Source organism: Megalobrama amblycephala, linkage group LG22 (genome assembly GCF_018812025.1).
Source record: "Megalobrama amblycephala isolate DHTTF-2021 linkage group LG22, ASM1881202v1, whole genome shotgun sequence".
Lineage (NCBI taxonomy): Eukaryota > Metazoa > Chordata > Actinopteri > Cypriniformes > Xenocyprididae > Megalobrama > Megalobrama amblycephala.
In genome coordinates, this window is record NC_063065.1 from 4,666,030 (window position 1) to 4,685,430 (window position 19,401).

At 34.5% G+C, this 19,401-nt stretch overlaps 2 protein-coding genes across 6 annotated transcripts; one reads left to right on the top strand and one right to left on the bottom strand.

Annotated features, from left to right (window-relative positions):
* Window positions 1–293: 293 nt before the first annotated feature.
* Window positions 294–3,537, bottom strand: LOC125257974. 2 transcript variants are annotated; one of them, XM_048174737.1, is made up of 6 exons: window positions 3,399–3,537; window positions 2,604–2,745; window positions 1,323–1,416; window positions 985–1,144; window positions 751–903; window positions 294–681 (listed from the first exon to the last, which is right to left on the bottom strand). In XM_048174737.1, exons 2-6 carry the CDS (start codon window positions 2,741–2,743, stop codon window positions 482–484), a joined length of 747 nt encoding a protein of 248 aa, XP_048030694.1. In that variant the 5' UTR covers window positions 2,744–2,745; window positions 3,399–3,537; the 3' UTR covers window positions 294–481. The 2 variants fall into 2 exon arrangements, with proteins under 2 accessions (XP_048030694.1, XP_048030693.1); XM_048174736.1 differs by lacking the exon at window positions 3,399–3,537 and adding an exon at window positions 2,827–2,970.
* Window positions 3,012–17,650, top strand: wdr24 (WD repeat domain 24). 4 transcript variants are annotated; one of them, XM_048174731.1, is made up of 14 exons: window positions 3,012–3,038; window positions 3,510–3,619; window positions 4,599–4,647; window positions 4,809–4,916; window positions 6,602–6,962; window positions 7,226–7,403; window positions 8,761–9,185; window positions 9,259–9,524; window positions 10,953–11,062; window positions 11,153–11,253; window positions 15,119–15,223; window positions 15,302–15,639; window positions 15,914–16,098; window positions 17,160–17,650. In XM_048174731.1, exons 4-14 carry the CDS (start codon window positions 4,815–4,817, stop codon window positions 17,326–17,328), a joined length of 2,340 nt encoding a protein of 779 aa, XP_048030688.1. In that variant the 5' UTR covers window positions 3,012–3,038; window positions 3,510–3,619; window positions 4,599–4,647; window positions 4,809–4,814; the 3' UTR covers window positions 17,329–17,650. The 4 variants fall into 4 exon arrangements, with proteins under 4 accessions (XP_048030688.1, XP_048030690.1, XP_048030691.1 ...); XM_048174733.1 differs by having other exon boundaries at window positions 15,305–15,639; XM_048174734.1 differs by having other exon boundaries at window positions 9,274–9,524.
* The last annotated feature ends 1,751 nt before the right edge of the window (window positions 17,651–19,401 follow it).

Consider the following 19,401-nt stretch of genomic DNA (forward strand, 5'->3'; position numbering starts at 1 on the left):
TATATATATATAACCGTATTATTGGTCTCAGAAATTACAAATATATATATAAAATATATATTTTTATCAATTTTAAATATATATAATATTACAATTTAAAGTAACTGTTTTCTATTATTTTTAGGTGTTATTTATTCCTGATGCAAAGCTGGATTTTCAGAAATCATTCTAATATGCTAAAAACTCAAGCTTTGCCATCACAGAAATAAATTACATTTTAAAATATATTGAAATAAAAGCGTTATTTTAAATGGTGTATGTATATACAGTACAACAAAGTATCTTTCAGGCCATTAAATTTTTTTAATTTTTACAAAGTTTTTATTGCTTTATTAAAACATCTATACATAAACAATAACAAATTCAGAAGAGAAACTGTAAAATGTTGTCTCTCTCAAAAAAAGATACTTTTGCAAAGGAATATATTGACAATATTGCATGTCAACACTAAGGCAAATGCAGAGAAGTGCACAAACTGACTTTAAGATCGTGTAGTCTTCAGTCTCTTCGATGGCTTTTCATCAGCTGTCTTCCTCTTCTCTGGCTTCTGATTGGTCACTGTGTGTGTTGCATCCATCAGATTGAATTCCTGTATTAAAGAGGGCTGAATCTGATTGGCCACCGCCCAAGCCCATAAACACTGCTCCACCCTGTGAGGAGTCCAGTCCTGCTGGCCGTCCACTGAGACAGGAAATAAATAATATAGTAAGATCCTAATAAAGAAATATTTAAGCTTAACGTGTGTCTTACCTTTATTAAGCTGGGATGATTTATGTAGCATTTTCTGGAGGAAAAGTGCATAATGTTTGGCTGTGTACTCGACCGGTCTGAGCTCGGCGATGCTCTCCACAGCTTCATCAGCCATGAAGGCCACCTCACCTGGAGCTCCGGCTGCCAACACGGCTGACAGAGACAGTTTGATGTGGTTTAAACATGTATTGTTACAGTTATTGCATGCATGCATGATTTGATAGGTGTGTGTACCTGATGCCGTTGCTGGCCCGACACCTTTGAGTTTGCACAGCTCTGTAATTGCCGCCTGGACATCGGGCAACAAACCGAATGCTTTGCTGGTCGAGCTCTGAACCGCCTCCTCGCTGTTCGAGCCAATGAGCTGCTGCAGACGTGGCCTGAACTTCCCTTTCTGAGAGGAAGCAGCCCTCATCATCATCAATTATCAAAAAGAGCAATGCACATTTGTGTGTGAACTGATGTCATAGGAGTGAACGTCACTGCGTGCAACCAATGAGCCACTTGCCTATTTCCGGCATCATGTTTCTTGCTAATTACGTAGAGTGTGAATCTATTTCTATTGTGCTTACAGTCAGTTTCCACTCCATGATCTTGACGAGCTCAGCATGTTTGAGGGAACGCTGAGATCGAGCCGAGATCGCTGCGGGCAGCTCCTCCTGAAACCTGGAAAAGACAGACAATGGCACTAAGATTTCCTGCAATTGCATTATATTGTGATGCAAATACAATAACGAACATAAAAAGACATTTTAGGCGTGTGTTTCTGAGAACTCGAGTCTATTTTTTCTAGAGAAGCTGCATTTCAGGTGTCAAATTGCATGTTAGCTGGTAATTATGATGAGTAGGCTAAAATTAATAAAAATATTTTAAAATGTATATAATTTATAATTTAACAATATTTTAATTCCTATAATTCATTGTTAATTTTAAATGTAAATATTTGAGTAATTTATATTTGTAAATAATATGATTATTAATACATAAATTAATATTCAATTATATTCTGATGCAAATACAATAAACATAAAAAGACATTTCAGGTGTTTGTGAGAACTCAGTTTTTATTTTTGTAGTTGTTCACATGACCTTTTAAATGTAGAGTTAATACTAGATAAGCCTTATTTAAGGTTGTCAAACTGCATGTTAATTGATAATTATGATAAGGCAAAAATTATGAATTCAAATAATAAAATTATCACAATATTTTATAATCTATATAATTTATAATTTAAATTTTATTTTATATAATTATTTTAAATGTATATATTTGTCATTTATGTTTGTAATTAATATGATTATTAATATATTAAATTTTTGAAACCCTGTCATTAGTTTCTCATAAATTAAATTTATATATATATATATATATATATATATATATATTTAATGTATTTAAAATTATATATAATTTATATAATATATAATTTATTTTTTATTAATTTTTACTATTAAAGTAATAGTAATAGTGTGTGTATATATATATATATATATATATATATATATATATATATATATATATATATATATATATATACACGCACACTATTAAAATATATATATAAAAATTATTTACAAGTTTTTTTTTTTTTTTTTATATATATATATATATATATATATATATATATATATATATATATATATATACATACAATACAATCATACATAATTACAACTTAAAATAACTGTTTTCTATTATTTTAAAATGTTTTAGTATATCATACTAGTATTTAGTATAATATAATTAGTAATAAAGATTATTAATTAAATAAATTATTATGCAATTCTATGCAAATAAATACAATAATGAACATAAAAATAAATTTTAGCTGTGTGTTTGTAAGAACTCAAACCATTTGTCCAGCTGCAAGAGCTTTCCAGAAGTCTTGCCCTTCACAGCTGATTTTGCTTCAATCACAGTCCAGTATTTTCCATGAATCCCTCTCCATACAGCTGGATCTTCACAGTCAAACAGACTCCCCTCCACAGACATGACTGAGAGAGAAAGATAATTCAGTTTATAACATTCACTGCAGATCTCAAACAAGCAAGCCAAATAACAGCACATTATCATACCAGGATGTGTTATGATAAACAGTCCGTTGTGTGAACTTTTAAAGGCGTTTTAACAAATTATGCAGCTCTTTTCTAGTCTCCTGCAGTCTGACACACTAGAGCAGCTTGACTGAACCAGCGCGCGCCATGCGACGGGAGGTGACGTCAGCGGCAAACGTAAACAATAATTCTACATCCGCTTCTCTTGAACGGACACATTTGTTTTTAAAAGGGTAAGTTCTGCGCGGATATTTCAGTAATATCTAAACTCATACTACAGTTGAACATTCATGTTCGGAAACATGATAAGCTGAATTATGAACTCGAGCGGCAGGAGTTATTACTGCTATATTGAGGTGTTTCTGAAGCTGTGTGACACTTTTGTTGTGTAAGAGCTCTAAAGGACTCATATTTAGCACATATATTATTCCACGCATAAGTAATACAGCTGTAAAATAATAAAAATGTTTCATTTTTATAACCTCGAAGCTCCAGTCGGCCAGTATGAATGGTGATTATGAATAGTTCAAATCCTTATTATTTCAATTACATAAAATATAGAAAAAAGATTTTATAAACTCGTATAAAATCACCTCAGCATCTCACTTGAGTTTTACTGCTAATATGATTTCTAAAATTGCGTTGAACTTGTATTAATAAAGCTTCTCTGCCAGTGATTTTGCTGCTATGTTTCTGTTCTGCAGGTCGGTGTGTAATTCCATATCAAGATGTTGCACGCGCTCGCGTGGATGTGTGCGTGATGTCACGTGAGGTGGATTTTTTCGTCTTGAGCTGAGCTTGACCAACACAGACGGTGAGATAAAAAACCCTGAATTTAAAGGATTAGTTCACTTTCAAATTAAAATTTCCTGATAATTTACTCACCCCCATGTCATCCAAGATGTTCATGTCTTTCTTTCTTCAGTCGAGAAGAAATGAAAGTTTTTGATAAAAACATTCCAGGATTTTTCTCTGTATAGTGGACTTCAATGGACTCCAAACGGTTGAAGGTCCAAATGTCAGTTTCACTGCAGCTTCAAAGCGTTCTACATGATCCCAGACGAGGAATAAGAGTCTTATCTAGAGAAACCATCACTCATTTTCTAAAAAACAATTAAAATTTTATACATTTTAACCATAAATGCTCATCTTGCACTAGCTCTCTTCTTCTTCTCTATTAGAATTCCAGCAGTGTAGACACTGCTAAGTGTATTAATTGTTATATACTTGCACTAGCGTATTGTCAATAACAGTTTAGTTCAAACTTTGAACATTTATGGCATTTATGGTTAAAATGTATAAAAAAAATTTTTTTGAAAATGACCGATGGTTTCTCTAGATAAGACCCTTATTCCTCGTCTAGTATCGTTTAAAGCCCTTTGAAGCTGCACTGAAACTAATTTTGACCTTCAGCCGTTTGGGCTCCAGTGAAGTCCACTATATGGAGAAAAATCCTGGAATGTTTTCATCAAAAACCTTAATTTCTTTTCGACTGAAGAGAGAAAGACATGAACATGTTGGAAGACATGGGGGTGAGTAAATTATCAGGAAATTTTTATTTGAAAGTGAACTAATCCTTTAAATAAGAACATTAATAATCCCTTAGATGTTTGTCATTTTACCACCGCAAATCATTTCTAGAATAATAAAACAAAAAAACAAAAAAATCGAATGATCTACTTATTGAAATATGATCTTTAAAGAATAGTTTAATCATTCATGTATATTTGTTTTTGAAATAATAAATACATTGATGAAATGTGTTTGCTGTTTCTGGCCTCATTTTCCCAAAGGTCCCAAAGGTTGGAGGTTATTTGAAGTGTTTTTATCAACACACAAAGCGTAAGTGTGAACTGCTTACTTTATTCATGCATGTTTAAATGTATAAGATGAGATAAATGCACCTCCAACCATGAGATGTTCGTGTTATGAATCTGTCCTCCACCTGCTGGCCAGAGAAGGAACTGCATCTCTCTCATCTCCTGTTTCTCTGTATTCTGCAGCTTGAGATGGAGAAGATGACCAAGGTCAGCTCCATCAGTGGCCGTACCATGTTTTGCCACCTGGATGCTCCTGCCAACGCCATCAGCGTGTGTCGGGATGCTTCGCAGGTATTGTATTTTTTGTGGTTTTTAAATGTAGCCCATTTCAAAGAGAAGCACTGAATTAAAAAAAAAATCTTTTAAACAGTTTTCACTCAGATATTGCTAGTAAATTTCACAAATAATTACAAAGAAACAACAAGTAACACATTGAATTAAATGTGAAATTTTGAAGTAGAAGATATAGTTAATAATATAGTTAATTGCATTAGTTGCATTAACTAACATCATAGCATTTATTAATCTTAGTTAATGTTCATTTCAACATTTACTAACACATTATTAAAATCATAAGTTGTATCTGTTAATATTATTTAATGGACTTGAGCTAACAATGAACTCAAAATGAATGTTATGTTAATAAAGATTAATAATTACTGTAACAATTATATTGCTTATTGTTAGTTAATGCATTAATTAATGTTAAGTAATGGGACCTTATTGTAAAAGGTTACCTATTTATTTATTTTTTAATGTGTATATTGTAGTAATTTGTATTTGTAATTTATATTGTTATTAATATGTAAATTAATATTCAATCTTTCAATCAATAATTAATTATTCCATAATTAATTGTCTATAATAAAAATTACCATTTTTGTATATTATAGTAATTTGTATTTATAAATTCTATTGTTATTAATATGTAAATTAATATTCAATCTGTCAGTCAATAATTCATTATTGAATAATTAATTGTCAATAATAAAAATTAATATTTAAAATACATTTTTTTCCATATCGTAGTAATTTATATTGTTATTAATATATAAATTAATATTCAATCTGTCAATCAGTAATTAAATATCCAATAATTAATTGTCAATAATAAAAATTAATATTTAAAATACTATTTTTTGTACATCGTAGTTATTTGTTTTTTAATTTAGATTGTTATTAATGTATAAATTAATATTCAATCTGTCAGTCAATAATTAATTATTCAATAATTAATTGTCAATAATAAATAGTAATATTTAAAATTAAATGTTTTGTACATCGTAGTAATTTTTATTTGTAATTTTTATTGTTATTAATATGTAAATTAATATTCAGTCTGTCAATCAATAATTAATTATTTAATTAATTGTCAAAAATAAAAATTAATATTTAAAATACTATTTTTGTAAATCATAGTAATTTGTATTTGTAATTTATATTGTCATTAATATGTAAATCAATATTCAATCTGTCAATCAATAATTAATTATTCAATAATTAATTGTCAATAATAAAAATTAATATTTAAAATACAATTTTTGTATATCGTAGTAATTTGTATTTGTAATTTATATTGTTATCAATATGTAAATTAATATTCAATCTGTCAATCAATAATTAATTGTCAATAATAAAAATTCATATTTAAATACTACTTTTTGGTAATGTCATTAGATATTCAATTCAATTCACATTTATTTGTGTAGCGCTTTTCACAAAATATATAGTTTCAAAGCAGCTTTACAGAAAATGCATGTTTCTGCATTACAATTTAGAGTGATCTGTTATCAGAGGTGACTGTTTCCAAGTAATCTCCATATGTCAGAAATGCAGATAATGCAAATCATGCAGTCATCTAACATCATGTATTCATTTAGGCAGAAACAATGATCTCATTAATGCAATTATTACAAGTAATATGGTAAATATCTAGAAAATATAGATACAGTTAACTTGTTAACTTTTTGTTTCAGGTGGTGGTTGCTGGGCGAAATATCTTCAAGATATACGGTCTGGAGGAAGACGGTTTCGTGGAGCGTCTGAACCTGCGCGTGGGGCGCAAACCCTCGCTGAACTTCAGCTGTGCGGACGTCATGTGGCATCAGATGGAGGAGAACCTGTTGGCCACCGCCGCCACTAACGGAGCCGTGGTGACGTGGAACCTGGCGCGGCCGTGCCGTAACAAACAGGAGCAGTTGTTCACAGAGCACAAGCGCACGGTCAACAAGGTCTGTTTTCACCCTACTGAGGTGAACATGCTGCTGTCCGGCTCTCAGGACGGATTCATGAAGTGTTTTGACCTGCGAAAGAAGGAAAGCGTCAGCACGTTTTCTGGTATGTACAATCTTGTGTGCAGATGAGCATCTCTGACTTTTCTACAACATCTGCATAAGCTGAAGTATGTACATTTAAAAGTAATAATTCACCCAAAAAATGACATTAAAAAGCCATAAACACCATCTGAGGAGCTATTTTCAATGCACTTTAATTTAAGAAGCAAATCTGGAGCTTCTTAGACACTAAATAGATTCTTATTTGATGCTTCAGATATGGAAGCTGTACACAATCAATGTGAACATCAATCTGTGTTTCTGCAGGTCAGTCTGAGAGCGTGAGAGATGTGCAGTTCAGTATGAAGGATTATTTCACCTTTGCGGCCTCGTTCGAGAATGGAAACGTGCAGCTGTGGGACATCCGCAGACCCGACCGTTACGAGAGGATGTTTACCGCGCACACTGGCCCCGTCTTCTGCTGTGACTGGCACCCTGAGGACAGGTGTGTGCACACTTAACGAAACTAATCGTAATAATAGTACATTTGTATTTGTATGGCACCTTTAATATGTGCCACTCAGTGCTTTACAGGCCTGCATATAAAAATACAGAAAAACGAGCAATAAACAAGAACATTAAAATAAAATAATATAAAATGAAAAGGAAATAATAATAACAATAATAAAATTCCTAAACTTAAAAGATTTAAAGAATTATTATTATTATTATTATTGTTATTATAAAATTATAAATAATGAAATATGAAACTTACAAAACTAAAAAATTAAAAAGAAAGATAAAATAAAAAGGAAATAGTAAAAATAACAATAGTAAAATTCTAAATAATGACTTAAGAAACTTAAAAGTGAACAATTAAAAAGGAAAGATAAAAGGAGAAGGAAATGGTAATAATGATAATAATTATTATTATAATAATTATAATAGTAAAAGTCTAAATAATGATGTAAAGTTCATAAGTGCACATTTAAAAAAGGAAGAAAAAATAAGAAGGAAATAATAATAACAATAATAAAATTCTTACTTAAAAAAATTGAAAGAATAATGATAATTATTTTTACTGTTATTATTATAAAATTCTAAATAATGAAATAAGAAACTTAAAAAAGTTAAAATTAAAAAAGGATGATATAATAAGAAGGAAATAATAACAATAATACAATTCTTAAACTTAAAAAACTTAAAGAATAATAATAATTATTATTATTATTATTACAATTATTATTATTATTATTATTAAAAAATAATGATGTAAACTTAAAAAAGTAAAAATTAAAAAAGGAAGATAAAATAAAAGGAAATACAGTAGTAACAATAATAATAGTAAAATTCTAAATAATGACTTAAGAAACTTAATAAAAGTGAACATTTTAAAAAGGAAGATAAAATAAGGAAATAATAATAATGATAATTATTATAATAATTATATTAGTAAAATTCTAAATAATGACTTCAACTTAAAAAAGTGAAGATTTAAAAAAGGAAGAGGAATGAGAAGGAAATAATAATAAAAATAATAATAATAGTAAAATTCTAATGTATGACTTAAGAGACTTAAAATGAAAATACAAAAAGAAGATAATATAATAATAGTAGTACAATTATAATGACTAAAGAAACTTAAAAAAGTGAAAATGTAAAAAAAAAAAAGAAAGACAAAATAAGAAGTAAACAAAAGTCATAATAGTAAAATTCTAAAGAATTTGTTAGAAACTTAAAATATCTCATCTTAGCTAACTTAAAAAGATGTTTTGTCTAATTTCAGTTGGTAAAAGGTTACACATTAACTTCAACCTCTTTGGCTCTATTGTGTATACATAAGTCTTGTCTGTGTCTTGTAGGGGTTGGCTCGCCACAGGCGGACGTGACAAGATGGTGAAAGTCTGGGACATGTCGACCAATCGCGTGAAGGAGATCTACTGCGTTCAGACCATTGCGTCGGTGGCCAGAGTGAAGTGGCGTCCGGAGCGGCGCTATCACCTGGCCACCTGCTCCATGATGGTGGACCACAACATCTACGTGTGGGACGTCCGCCGGCCGTTCATCCCCTTCGCCACGTTCGAGGAGCACAAAGACGTGACCACGGGAATCGTGTGGCGGCACCAGCATGACTCCGAATTCCTTCTGTCGGGGTCCAAGGACAGCACTCTGTACCAGCACATGTTTAAAGACGCCAGCAGGCCCGTCGACCGCGCCAACCCTGAAGGACTCTGTTTCGGGTTGTTCGGCGACCTGGCGTTTGCTGCTAAAGAGAGTCTGATGACCGGTGAGTGACCCAGATAAAGTCTAAAATGTTTATCGACATTGATTTCTTATCAGAATATTGTCTTTCTTAATAGCTCCCCCTTCTGTAGGGGACGTGGGGCGTAAAACCTACCCAGGCGGCGATCGGCGGTACCCCATCTTCTTCTTCAAGAAGCCCGATGTGACGGCGCAGTTTGCGCAGGTGTCCAGCGCGCTCAGTGTGTTTGAGAGTGAAGCGGGCAGCAGCGTCGGCATGGACTGGTTCATTAGCACCGCGCAGAGTTACCTGCTTAGCGGGAAACCCTTCGCCGAGCTCTGTGAGCACAACGCTCAGGTCGCCAAGAAACTCAACAGACTGCAGGTACTTGTTTTGTCCGCTAAAGCACTTTGATTTAAAATATTAAAGGGGACCTATTATGCCCCTTTTCACAAGATGCAGCCAAAATGAGGATTGTCAGTAACGGTGTTCAGCCTTACATTGTTCAAACCGGAGTCGACACTGATGGAGAGACTCAGGAAGAAGTTACAACTTTTAGAATGAAACTGGACGTTTCTGAATGGTTAGTGGATAAATTTATGTAGTTGCTGTGGAGTTGATTCAACTCATCGACTGGCATGTGCCGTCATGTTAATCTTTTGTGCAAATCCAGAGTTGAATTGACCCTCGTTTGTGAAGCAGTCCAGCGTAAAATGACGGCATGACAACACTCTACTACAACAACTCTTCCTCTTCTCTAAAGCAGCCCAACATGGCCCCACCCCCTTTGTTGTGTGTTCTCGGGGGCGGGGTTTATGTAAATTTTGGGGTTTGTGATGTCACCAACCCGGGAAGAATCTAGTTGTAGTCCCTACCAGCCGTTTGTTGTAGTCCTTAAAAAGCAAATTCTTTAAAAGGAAATATCTCCCTTTGCATTGAACTTTGAGTGTTGTAACTTTGCAGATGTTGTTTATGCACAAACAGCAACATTACACACTAACTAAAGTTAAAAAAGTGAAATCATAGTCAAGGACCCCTTTAACTTGAAGTCCCCCCTGAGATTTTATGTTTATATTGTAATAATTTAACAACACATTTGCATGTTCATGGTTCTCTGGTGTTTTTTTATTTTTTTTTTATAAACTTTAGGTTTGTTTTTTATAAACTTAGGTTTCTGAAGGCATACACTTCAACGAACATGAGGTCCAAACAGGGAAACAACAGTACGATACATTCTAACATATCGAAATAAGTGGCAACAAACAAAATAATGTAAAAATTGTCAAAGATAAATATCCCTGATACGTAAAATACTAGAAGGTTTGGCATCTCAAAAGATGTCATCAAGAAGACATAAAGAAAAATAGATAAACTAAATAAAAAATATATTTTAAAAAATTACTTTAAAAAAGTTACGAAAATCTGATACAGTGCATAAGACCAGTGTATTCTCTAGTGGTCTAATACAGGCTTCCATATTTTCCTAAATAAATCAAATTTGTCATTGTTGATACATTGTAATATGTATTATGTTCTCCAGCTCTGATGTTGGTTTTCTGGTGTCACATGACATGCAGATAAGCAAATAAAACATCTCTGTATCATTTTGATTTAATTTCATTTTTATTATTTTAGTGATAATTTTTTATTTTAAAAAGTAAAATTAAACATATTTACAAATTAAAAATTATTTATTTATTTTAATAAAATTTACATTTTTAATTATTAGCTTTTCATCAGTTCACAAACCCCCTCATAAACCCTTTTAGAGGACTGTTATTGAGTTTTGATTTGTGTTTGTGTGCTATACAGGAATCGACCACATGGACGATGCTGCGAATTATGTTTTCCGAGCCAGCTAATCCATCCTTGTCAACCAATCACAATCTGAATAAGTCAGGAAACCTTCCGCTCGTCAACAGGTACTGATATTACCCAATGTGATTTTTGTTTTCTGAATCCCAACCTCAGCATTGCTCAGTTCTGTCTTTTATCTGCATCCTGTACTGTAGCTTCAGTATGAAGGAGATGAGCGCTGCTCTCAATGAGAGAAACAAAGAAAACAGACAAGACAACATACACAGCCTGGAGACCAACCTTAACAACAATGACGGTGAGACAGAAAACTGCAATGTGTTTGTTGATGTTTTACCAAGATACAGTCAGTTGGATTGTGTTTACAGTGTAAGCATTGTGCTTGCTCTCAAAACTTCTGCATTTCCTGAGAAACTTTGCTTTTGTTCACAAAATTTTGTGATTCCCAGAGAAACTTTGTGTTTACCCAAGAAATGTTGTATATGCTTGCAAAACCTTTGTGTTTTCCCGAGAAACATTGCTTTCACTCCCAAAACCTTTGCATTTCCTGAGAAACTTTGCATTCATTCCCAAGACTTTTGCTTTTCTGAGAAGCTTTTCATTCACTTGTAAGACCTTTGCGTTTCCTGGGAGACTTTGCATTCATTCCCAAAACCTTTGCTTTCCCGAGAAACTTTGTTTACTCGCAAGACTTTTGTGTTTCCCGGGAAACTTAGCGTTCGTTACAAAAACCTTTGCTTTTCCCAAGAAACTTTGCGTTCGTTCCCAAAACCTTTGCTTTCCCGAGAAACTTTGCGTTCACTCACAAGACCTTAGCGTTTCCCAGGAAACTTAGCGTTCGTTACAAAAACCTTTGCTTTTCCCAAGAAACTTTGCGTTCATACGCAAGACCTTTGCGTTTCCCGGGAAACTTTGCATTCGTTACAAAAACCTTTGCATTTCCCAGGAAACTTTGCATTCATTCCCAAAACCTTTGCTTATCCCAAGAAACTTTGCGTTCACTCACAAGACCTTAGTGTTTCCCAGGAAACTTAGTGTTCATTACAAAAACCTTTGCTTTTCCGAGAAACTTTGCGTTCACACACAAGACCTTTGCATTTCCAGGAAACTTAGCGTTCGTTACAAAAACCTTTGCTTTTCCCAAGAAACTTTTCGTTCATACGCAAGACCTATGCGTTTCCCGGGAAACTTTGTATTCGTTACAAAAACCTTTGCTTTTCTGAGAAACTTTGCGTTCACACACAAGACCTTTGCGTTTCCAGGAAACTTAGCGTTCGTTACAAAAACCTTTGCTTTTCCCAAGAAACTTTTCGTTCACACGTGGGACCTATGCGTTTCCCGGGAAACTTTGTATTCGTTACAAAAACCTTTGCTTTTCCCAAGAAACTTTGTGTTCACTCACAAGACCTTTGCGTTTCCCAGGAAACTTTGCATTCATTCCCCAAATCTTTGCTTTTCCCGAGAAACTTTGCGTTCACACACAAGACCTTTTAGTTTCCCAGGAAACTTTGCATTCATTCCCAAAATCTTTGCTTTTCCCGAGAAACTTTGCGTTCACACACAAGACCTTTGCGTTTCCCCGGAAACTTTGCATTCATTCCCAAAACCTTTGCTTTTCCCAAGAAACTTTGCATTCACTCACAAGACCTTTGCGTTTCCCAGGAAACTTAGCGTTCGTTACAAAAACCTTTGCTTTTCCCAAGAAACTTTGCGTTCACACACAAGACCTTTGCGTTTCCCCGGAAACTTTGCATTCATTCCCAAAACTTTTGCTTTTCCCAAGAAACTTTGCGTTCACACACAAGACCTTTGCGTTTCCCAGGAAACTTAGCGTTCGTTACAAAAACCTTTGCTTTTCCCAAGAAACTTTGCGTTCACACACAAGACCTTTGCGTTTCCCCAGAAACTTTGCATTCATTCCCAAAACTTTTGCTTTTCCCAAGAAACTTTGCGTTCACACACAAGACCTTTGCGTTTCCCCAGAAACTTTGCATTCATTCCCAAAACCTTTGCTTTTCCCAAGAAACTTTGCGTTCACTCACAAGACCTTAGCGTTTCCTGGGAAACTTAGCGTTCGTTACAAAAACCTTTGCTTTTCCCTAGAAACTTTGCATTCACACGCAAGACCTTTGCGTTTCCCCGGAAACTTTGCATTCATTCCCAAAACCTTTGCTTTTCCCAAGAAACTTTGCGTTCACTCACAAGACCTTTGCGTTTCCCAGGAAACTTAGCGTTCGTTACAAAAACCTTTGCTTTTCCCTAGAAACTTTGCGTTCACACACAAGACCTTTGCGTTTCCCCGGAAACTTTGCATTCATTCCCAAAACCTTTGCTTTTCCCAAGAAACTTTGCATTCACTCACAAGACCTTTGCGTTTCCCAGGAAACTTAGCGTTCGTTACAAAAACCTTTGCTTTTCCCTAGAAACTTTGCGTTCACACACAAGACCTTTGCGTTTCCCGGAAACTTTGCATTCATTCCCAAAACTTTTGCTTTTCCCAAGAAACTTTGCGTTCACACACAAGACCTTTGCGTTTCCCAGGAAACTTAGCGTTCGTTACAAAAACCTTTGCTTTTCCCAAGAAACTTTGCGTTCACACACAAGACCTTTGCGTTTCCCCAGAAACTTTGCATTCATTCCCAAAACTTTTGCTTTTCCCAAGAAACTTTGCGTTCACACACAAGACCTTTGCGTTTCCCCAGAAACTTTGCATTCATTCCCAAAACCTTTGCTTTTCCCAAGAAACTTTGCGTTCACTCACAAGACCTTAGCGTTTCCTGGGAAACTTAGCGTTCGTTACAAAAACCTTTGCTTTTCCCTAGAAACTTTGCATTCACACGCAAGACCTTTGCGTTTCCCCGGAAACTTTGCATTCATTCCCAAAACCTTTGCTTTTCCCAAGAAACTTTGCGTTCACTCACAAGACCTTTGCGTTTCCCAGGAAACTTAGCGTTCGTTACAAAAACCTTTGCTTTTCCCTAGAAACTTTGCGTTCACACACAAGACCTTTGCGTTTCCCCGGAAACTTTGCATTCATTCCCAAAACTTTTGCTTTTCCCAAGAAACTTTGCGTTCACACACAAGACCTTTGCGTTTCCCCGGAAACTTTGCATTCATTCTGAAAACTTTTGCTTTTCCCAAGAAACTTTGCGTTCACACACAAGACCTTTGCGTTTCCCAGGAAACTTTGCATTCATTCCCAAAATCTTTGCTTTTCCCGAGAAACTTTGCGTTCACTCACAAGACCTTAGCGTTTCCTGGGAAACTTAGCGTTCGTTACAAAAACCTTTGCTTTTCCCTAGAAACTTTGCATTCACACGCAAGACCTTAGCGTTTCTCGGGAAACTTTGCATTCGTTCCCAAAACGTTTTCTTTTCCCGAGAACATTGCATTCGTTCCCAAAACCTTTGCTTTTCCTGAGAAACTTTGCGTTCCTTCCCAAAAAACTTTGCATTCATTCCCCAAACTTTTGCTTTTCCCGAGAAACTTTGCTTGTTCGCAAAACCTTTGCATTTTCCAAGAAACTTTGCATTTACTCGCAATGAACTCAAAAGTTTTGTGAGCAAGTGCAAAGTTTTGAGCGAATGTTTTCAAATGTGAAAAGCATTGAAATATATTTTTCTATATATTTTTTTCTATTTTTCAAATCTTTCCATCACCATGTCCTTTTATAAAAAAGAAACGTAAATTAATAAAATCTTAAAACTCGATGGCCGTTTTTATGATGAATATACTTACGTCGTTCCAAACCTACATGATTGTCAATGAGTCTTAAATTTCATTCTGTTCTTCTAGAAAAGCAATCATATGACTTCAGGAAACTTATGCTCCTGGTCACTATATGTTTGCATTGTATTGAAAAGAGCAACTTGAACAATCTTCTAAACATGTTCCACAGAAGACAAAAAGTCATACAGGTTGGGAACGACCTGGAAATGATGACAGAATTGTCTTTTTTGGTGAACTAACCCTTTAAACACCTCAGGGTTAATGGCTTGGCTCAGGGGCTCAGTTATTATAGTGATGAATTTTGATTCTAGTAATTATGGTTCACTCCGCCAGTGTCTCCACGGCCTCTTCAGCTGTCAGCCCAGAGTTTTAGCTGCCAGGAAAACCTTACAAACACTTAAAAAGTGGATAAAGAGCTCTGTTTCTGTGTGCAGAGAACGAGGAGACGGAGGGCAGTGAGGGTCAGGCGGAGTATCTGTTTGGAGATGCCGAACTTGATGATGATGATCTCTACAGCATGGAACACGACAACCAGGCAGGTTAGTCGACACCTCTGACACATCTCACATGTCCGTCATATATAAATAGAGAAAAACTAAAGATTTTGTTCTGTCCAGCAGAGGAGCCCGAGTACCTGCTCCCTCAGGAGGCGTTCCCGTTACGCCACGAGATCATGGACCATCCCTCGGCCCCGGAGCCGGTGCAGGAGAAGCCCGAGTCGCCCCACGTGAGCGGCAGCGAGGCCGAGAGCACATGCCTGACTCCCATGGAGTCCATCAGTCTCATTTCCGTCTCGCAGCTGCTTTTCTCGCCCCACCTGCCGCCCAAGTTCTTCTGCCCCATTGTGAAGGAGATGCTGTGTTACTACGCCGAGCAGGGCGACGTGCAGATGGCCGTGTCCGTGCTGATCGTGCTGGGCGATCGCATCCGTAAGGAGATCGACGAACTCACACAGGTGAGGCAGAGCGTGTGTCTAAGAACTGCTTTATTGCACATCGCAATCAGAAATGCTTTATTCTGATTGGTCAGTCGTAACATTCTGAGGTCAGTTATTTCCTGATAATGACCCTTGTCAATAGTAACACTGTGTAATGACTGCTCATCCGGGTATTTAGCCTGTGCTTCTATCCTGTCTTTTGTATCACACAGTTTGCGTTTTCCGATTCCACTGCGCTATTTCTCATTGTTTTTCTATGCAAACGCACTAGACAGGCATGTTTGTTTTTCAGGAACACTGGTATATGTCCTACATCGACCTGCTGCAGCGGTTCGAGTTGTGGAACGTCAGCAACGAGGTGATCAAACTGAGCACGTGCGGCGCCATCATGTGTCTAAATCAAGCGTCCACCACTTTACACATCAACTGCAGCAACTGCAAGCGACCAATGAGCAACAAGGGCTGGATCTGTGACAGGTACGACCTCCAAGCAATGACTTTTATCTTGTCTTTCAAAATCATTCAGTTCAACATTAGTGAAAAGGTGATTTAAAGGTGCATTTGTTTTCTCTGTTATGTATATATTGTTTTTTGTATTGTTAACTAAAACTAAAACCATAAAAAACATATTCATTACTCTAAATAAAATAAACATTACCTAGACATTATATATATATATATATATATATATATATATATATATATATATATATATATATATATATAAATATATAATAAAAATGATAAAGAAAAACAAAACAAAATTATTAAAATTTAAAACAGAAAATATAAAAATAAAATGTAATTCGAAATATTAACAAAAACTCTAATAGTATATTAATGATACTAAAATGACTTTGGGTTTTCTTTGGGTTTTAAAAATGCATTATTAATAAATTAAATGAATATTTTATATTACAATAAAATTACATTTAAGTTGTAATTATACATTATTATTATTAGTTATATATTAGTATATTTATTTAGTTATTATATTATTTCATTATATATAAATTTATATATAAATAATGAATTTATCATATATACACACATATATATATATATATATATATATTTGTATATTATATATGATTATATATATATAATATCATAAATAAATAATAAATTTATTTGTGTTTTTATATATATATATATATATATATATATATATATATACACACACTGTAATATATTACACACACATTTTGGGTCCACATTATAAATAAATAAATGTAATATATATTATTTTAAATTATAATTATAATAATAAATAAATGTATGTTATAATTATAAATTATTATTATTATTATAGTGAATAAATTATTATAATTTACTATTATATCATTTGTTAATTAATTTTATTTAATGTATTATAAATTAATACAAAAATTTAAATTATACTTTAAAATATTTTGGAAAATCATTTGGAAAAATTGCAAAAACAAATTCCCTATATATATATATATATATATATATATATATATATATATATATATATATATATATATATATATTGTGTGTATTGTATCCCTCCATAGGTGCCACCAGTGTGCGAGTGTGTGTGCGGTTTGCCATCACGTGGTCAAAGGCTTGTTTGTGTGGTGTCAAGGCTGCAGTCACGGAGGACACCTGGAACATGTGATGGAGTGGCTGAAACAGTCGAAACACTGTCCGGCCGGCTGCGGACACCTGTGTGAATACACCTGACACCAAACACACCTGGTCAAACTCTGGGCGCTCTCTAAGCAGAGGACCAATCAGGCTGCTACTTATTACTATAACTAATGATCTGATGATAATCAAACTCATAGAAGGGAATCTGTACACTCGAATGTGTGCTAAAACAATCAGCAAGCTTTTTTTAGTTTTTGGAGATTTTGTTTTATAAATACAATCTAATGTATGCAATTGAATTACACTCAATATGCCCTTGGCTTTGGGAATATGATTCATTCACATTGAAAATACTCTGGAAAATGTTGTAAATCAGATTATTTAATAAGAATCAATAAAGCCAGTCTTTGCTAGACATCTGTCTGAGTCTGTGATCATGAAGACACCAAAAAACTTTAAAAGTGACTTTCTTTGGAAGAATTTAATCTAAATGTTAGCTGATTATATAAAATTATGTTTCTTTGTTCTTTCTGTATCATAAGCATATTCACTGATATAAAGAGACCACAAAATCTCTTCAGCCACACATAAAACATACAAATATCTTTGCGTTAAGTGCATAATAATAAACCAAGTGCCATTTATTGTAAAGAAATATGAGTGCAAGCATTTCTCAACAAAACATTTTACAAAAAGAAAGTTTGAAACGCTAAAACCAATAGGTTCAGTGCTGAACAGGAAGACGGTCAGTGTTGTGTTTGTTTGAGCTTAGTGGATGATGATTTTGATTCTCTACACCTCTGAGATCTTGACTTCATACAGCCACTACAACTCTGGCATCATTTTTTGCAATGTCATTTGCTTTCATATTTTGCTATGCAATGAATCCCAGATGTTTTAAAATGTCTTAGACCCTTTCACACCAAGAACGATAACTATAAAGATAACTATATTTGCGTCCACACCAACGAACGAGATGCAAGATGTCTGTTAAAGATCACTTCATCAGAGATGTACATGTGCTATCAGGGGTGTGTTTATTCTAAGCTCACGCACTGCGGTTTCAAAGTGTTTATAACATGTTTTTGCAGTACTTGTTGCATTTACATGGCTTTAACCAGCAGATGTCCTCAGCATGCTATGTTTCCATAGTGATGGCCGATTTCGAAACACTACTTCATGAAGCTTCGAAGCTTCATGAATCTTTTGTTTCGAATCAGTGATTCGGAGCGTGTATCAAACTGCCAAAGTCACGTGATTTTATTAAACGAGGCTTCATTACGTCATCACTGTTTCGAAACAGTTCGAAATATCAATGGTTCACCGGTAGAGGGTGATGATAAAGTGAACCCATGAATCATGTATATATTCACTGAGAACTATAGAGTACCCCAGGGATGACGCATTTTTGTAGGCAAAACCCGGAAGCAAGTTAGCATTTTAGGGCCTCCGGTTCCAACGCCGTAAAGTCTATGGGTTTTTTGAATGGGTTTTTGCTAAATCACCTGAAATAAGGTCTGTGGTTAACAAAGCCTCTAAATATTTTCACGTTTTGATCTATGACATAAAACACACCAGTTATAACCTGCTTGTGATTTTTTTAAACTTTTACTGTGTCTTAAAATCGGCGGTTGCTAACAAATTGCTAAAAGGGACTACTTCCTTTGGCGGGGACTTTAGACGTCACCATTAAAAATGGGACATTTGGACAGCATTTCTCATGAAAAAGTTTATTAGTATTCATACACAGCACAGATCATAATCAGCGAGCATGTTTTTAAATAATGTTGTTTTTTAAATACACTTTGAGGAAGCTTGGTGGTGACGACGTTGATCCGCGACCATAGTGTGCTGTAGTCCGTTTATAGCCTACTGTTAGCTTTTTATATCTGACCACTTTATTTAGGCTTCAAAATGTATTTATGTTGTTTTAACTTGTAAAGATTATCTTGATAGACAAAACGTGTAAGTGTCATAACCCTTTGTTAAACACAGAGCTTATTTTCTGCGATTTTCCAAAAGTCTGTGGGAAAAATGCATAGGCTTTAAACCGAGGGAACCCGTGCGCCGCTAACTTCCGGGTTGGCCAACAAAAACGCGTCATCCCTGAGGTACTCTATTGTCTATGGGCTTTTCCCTATGGTTTTACCTGATCTCTGATCAGTT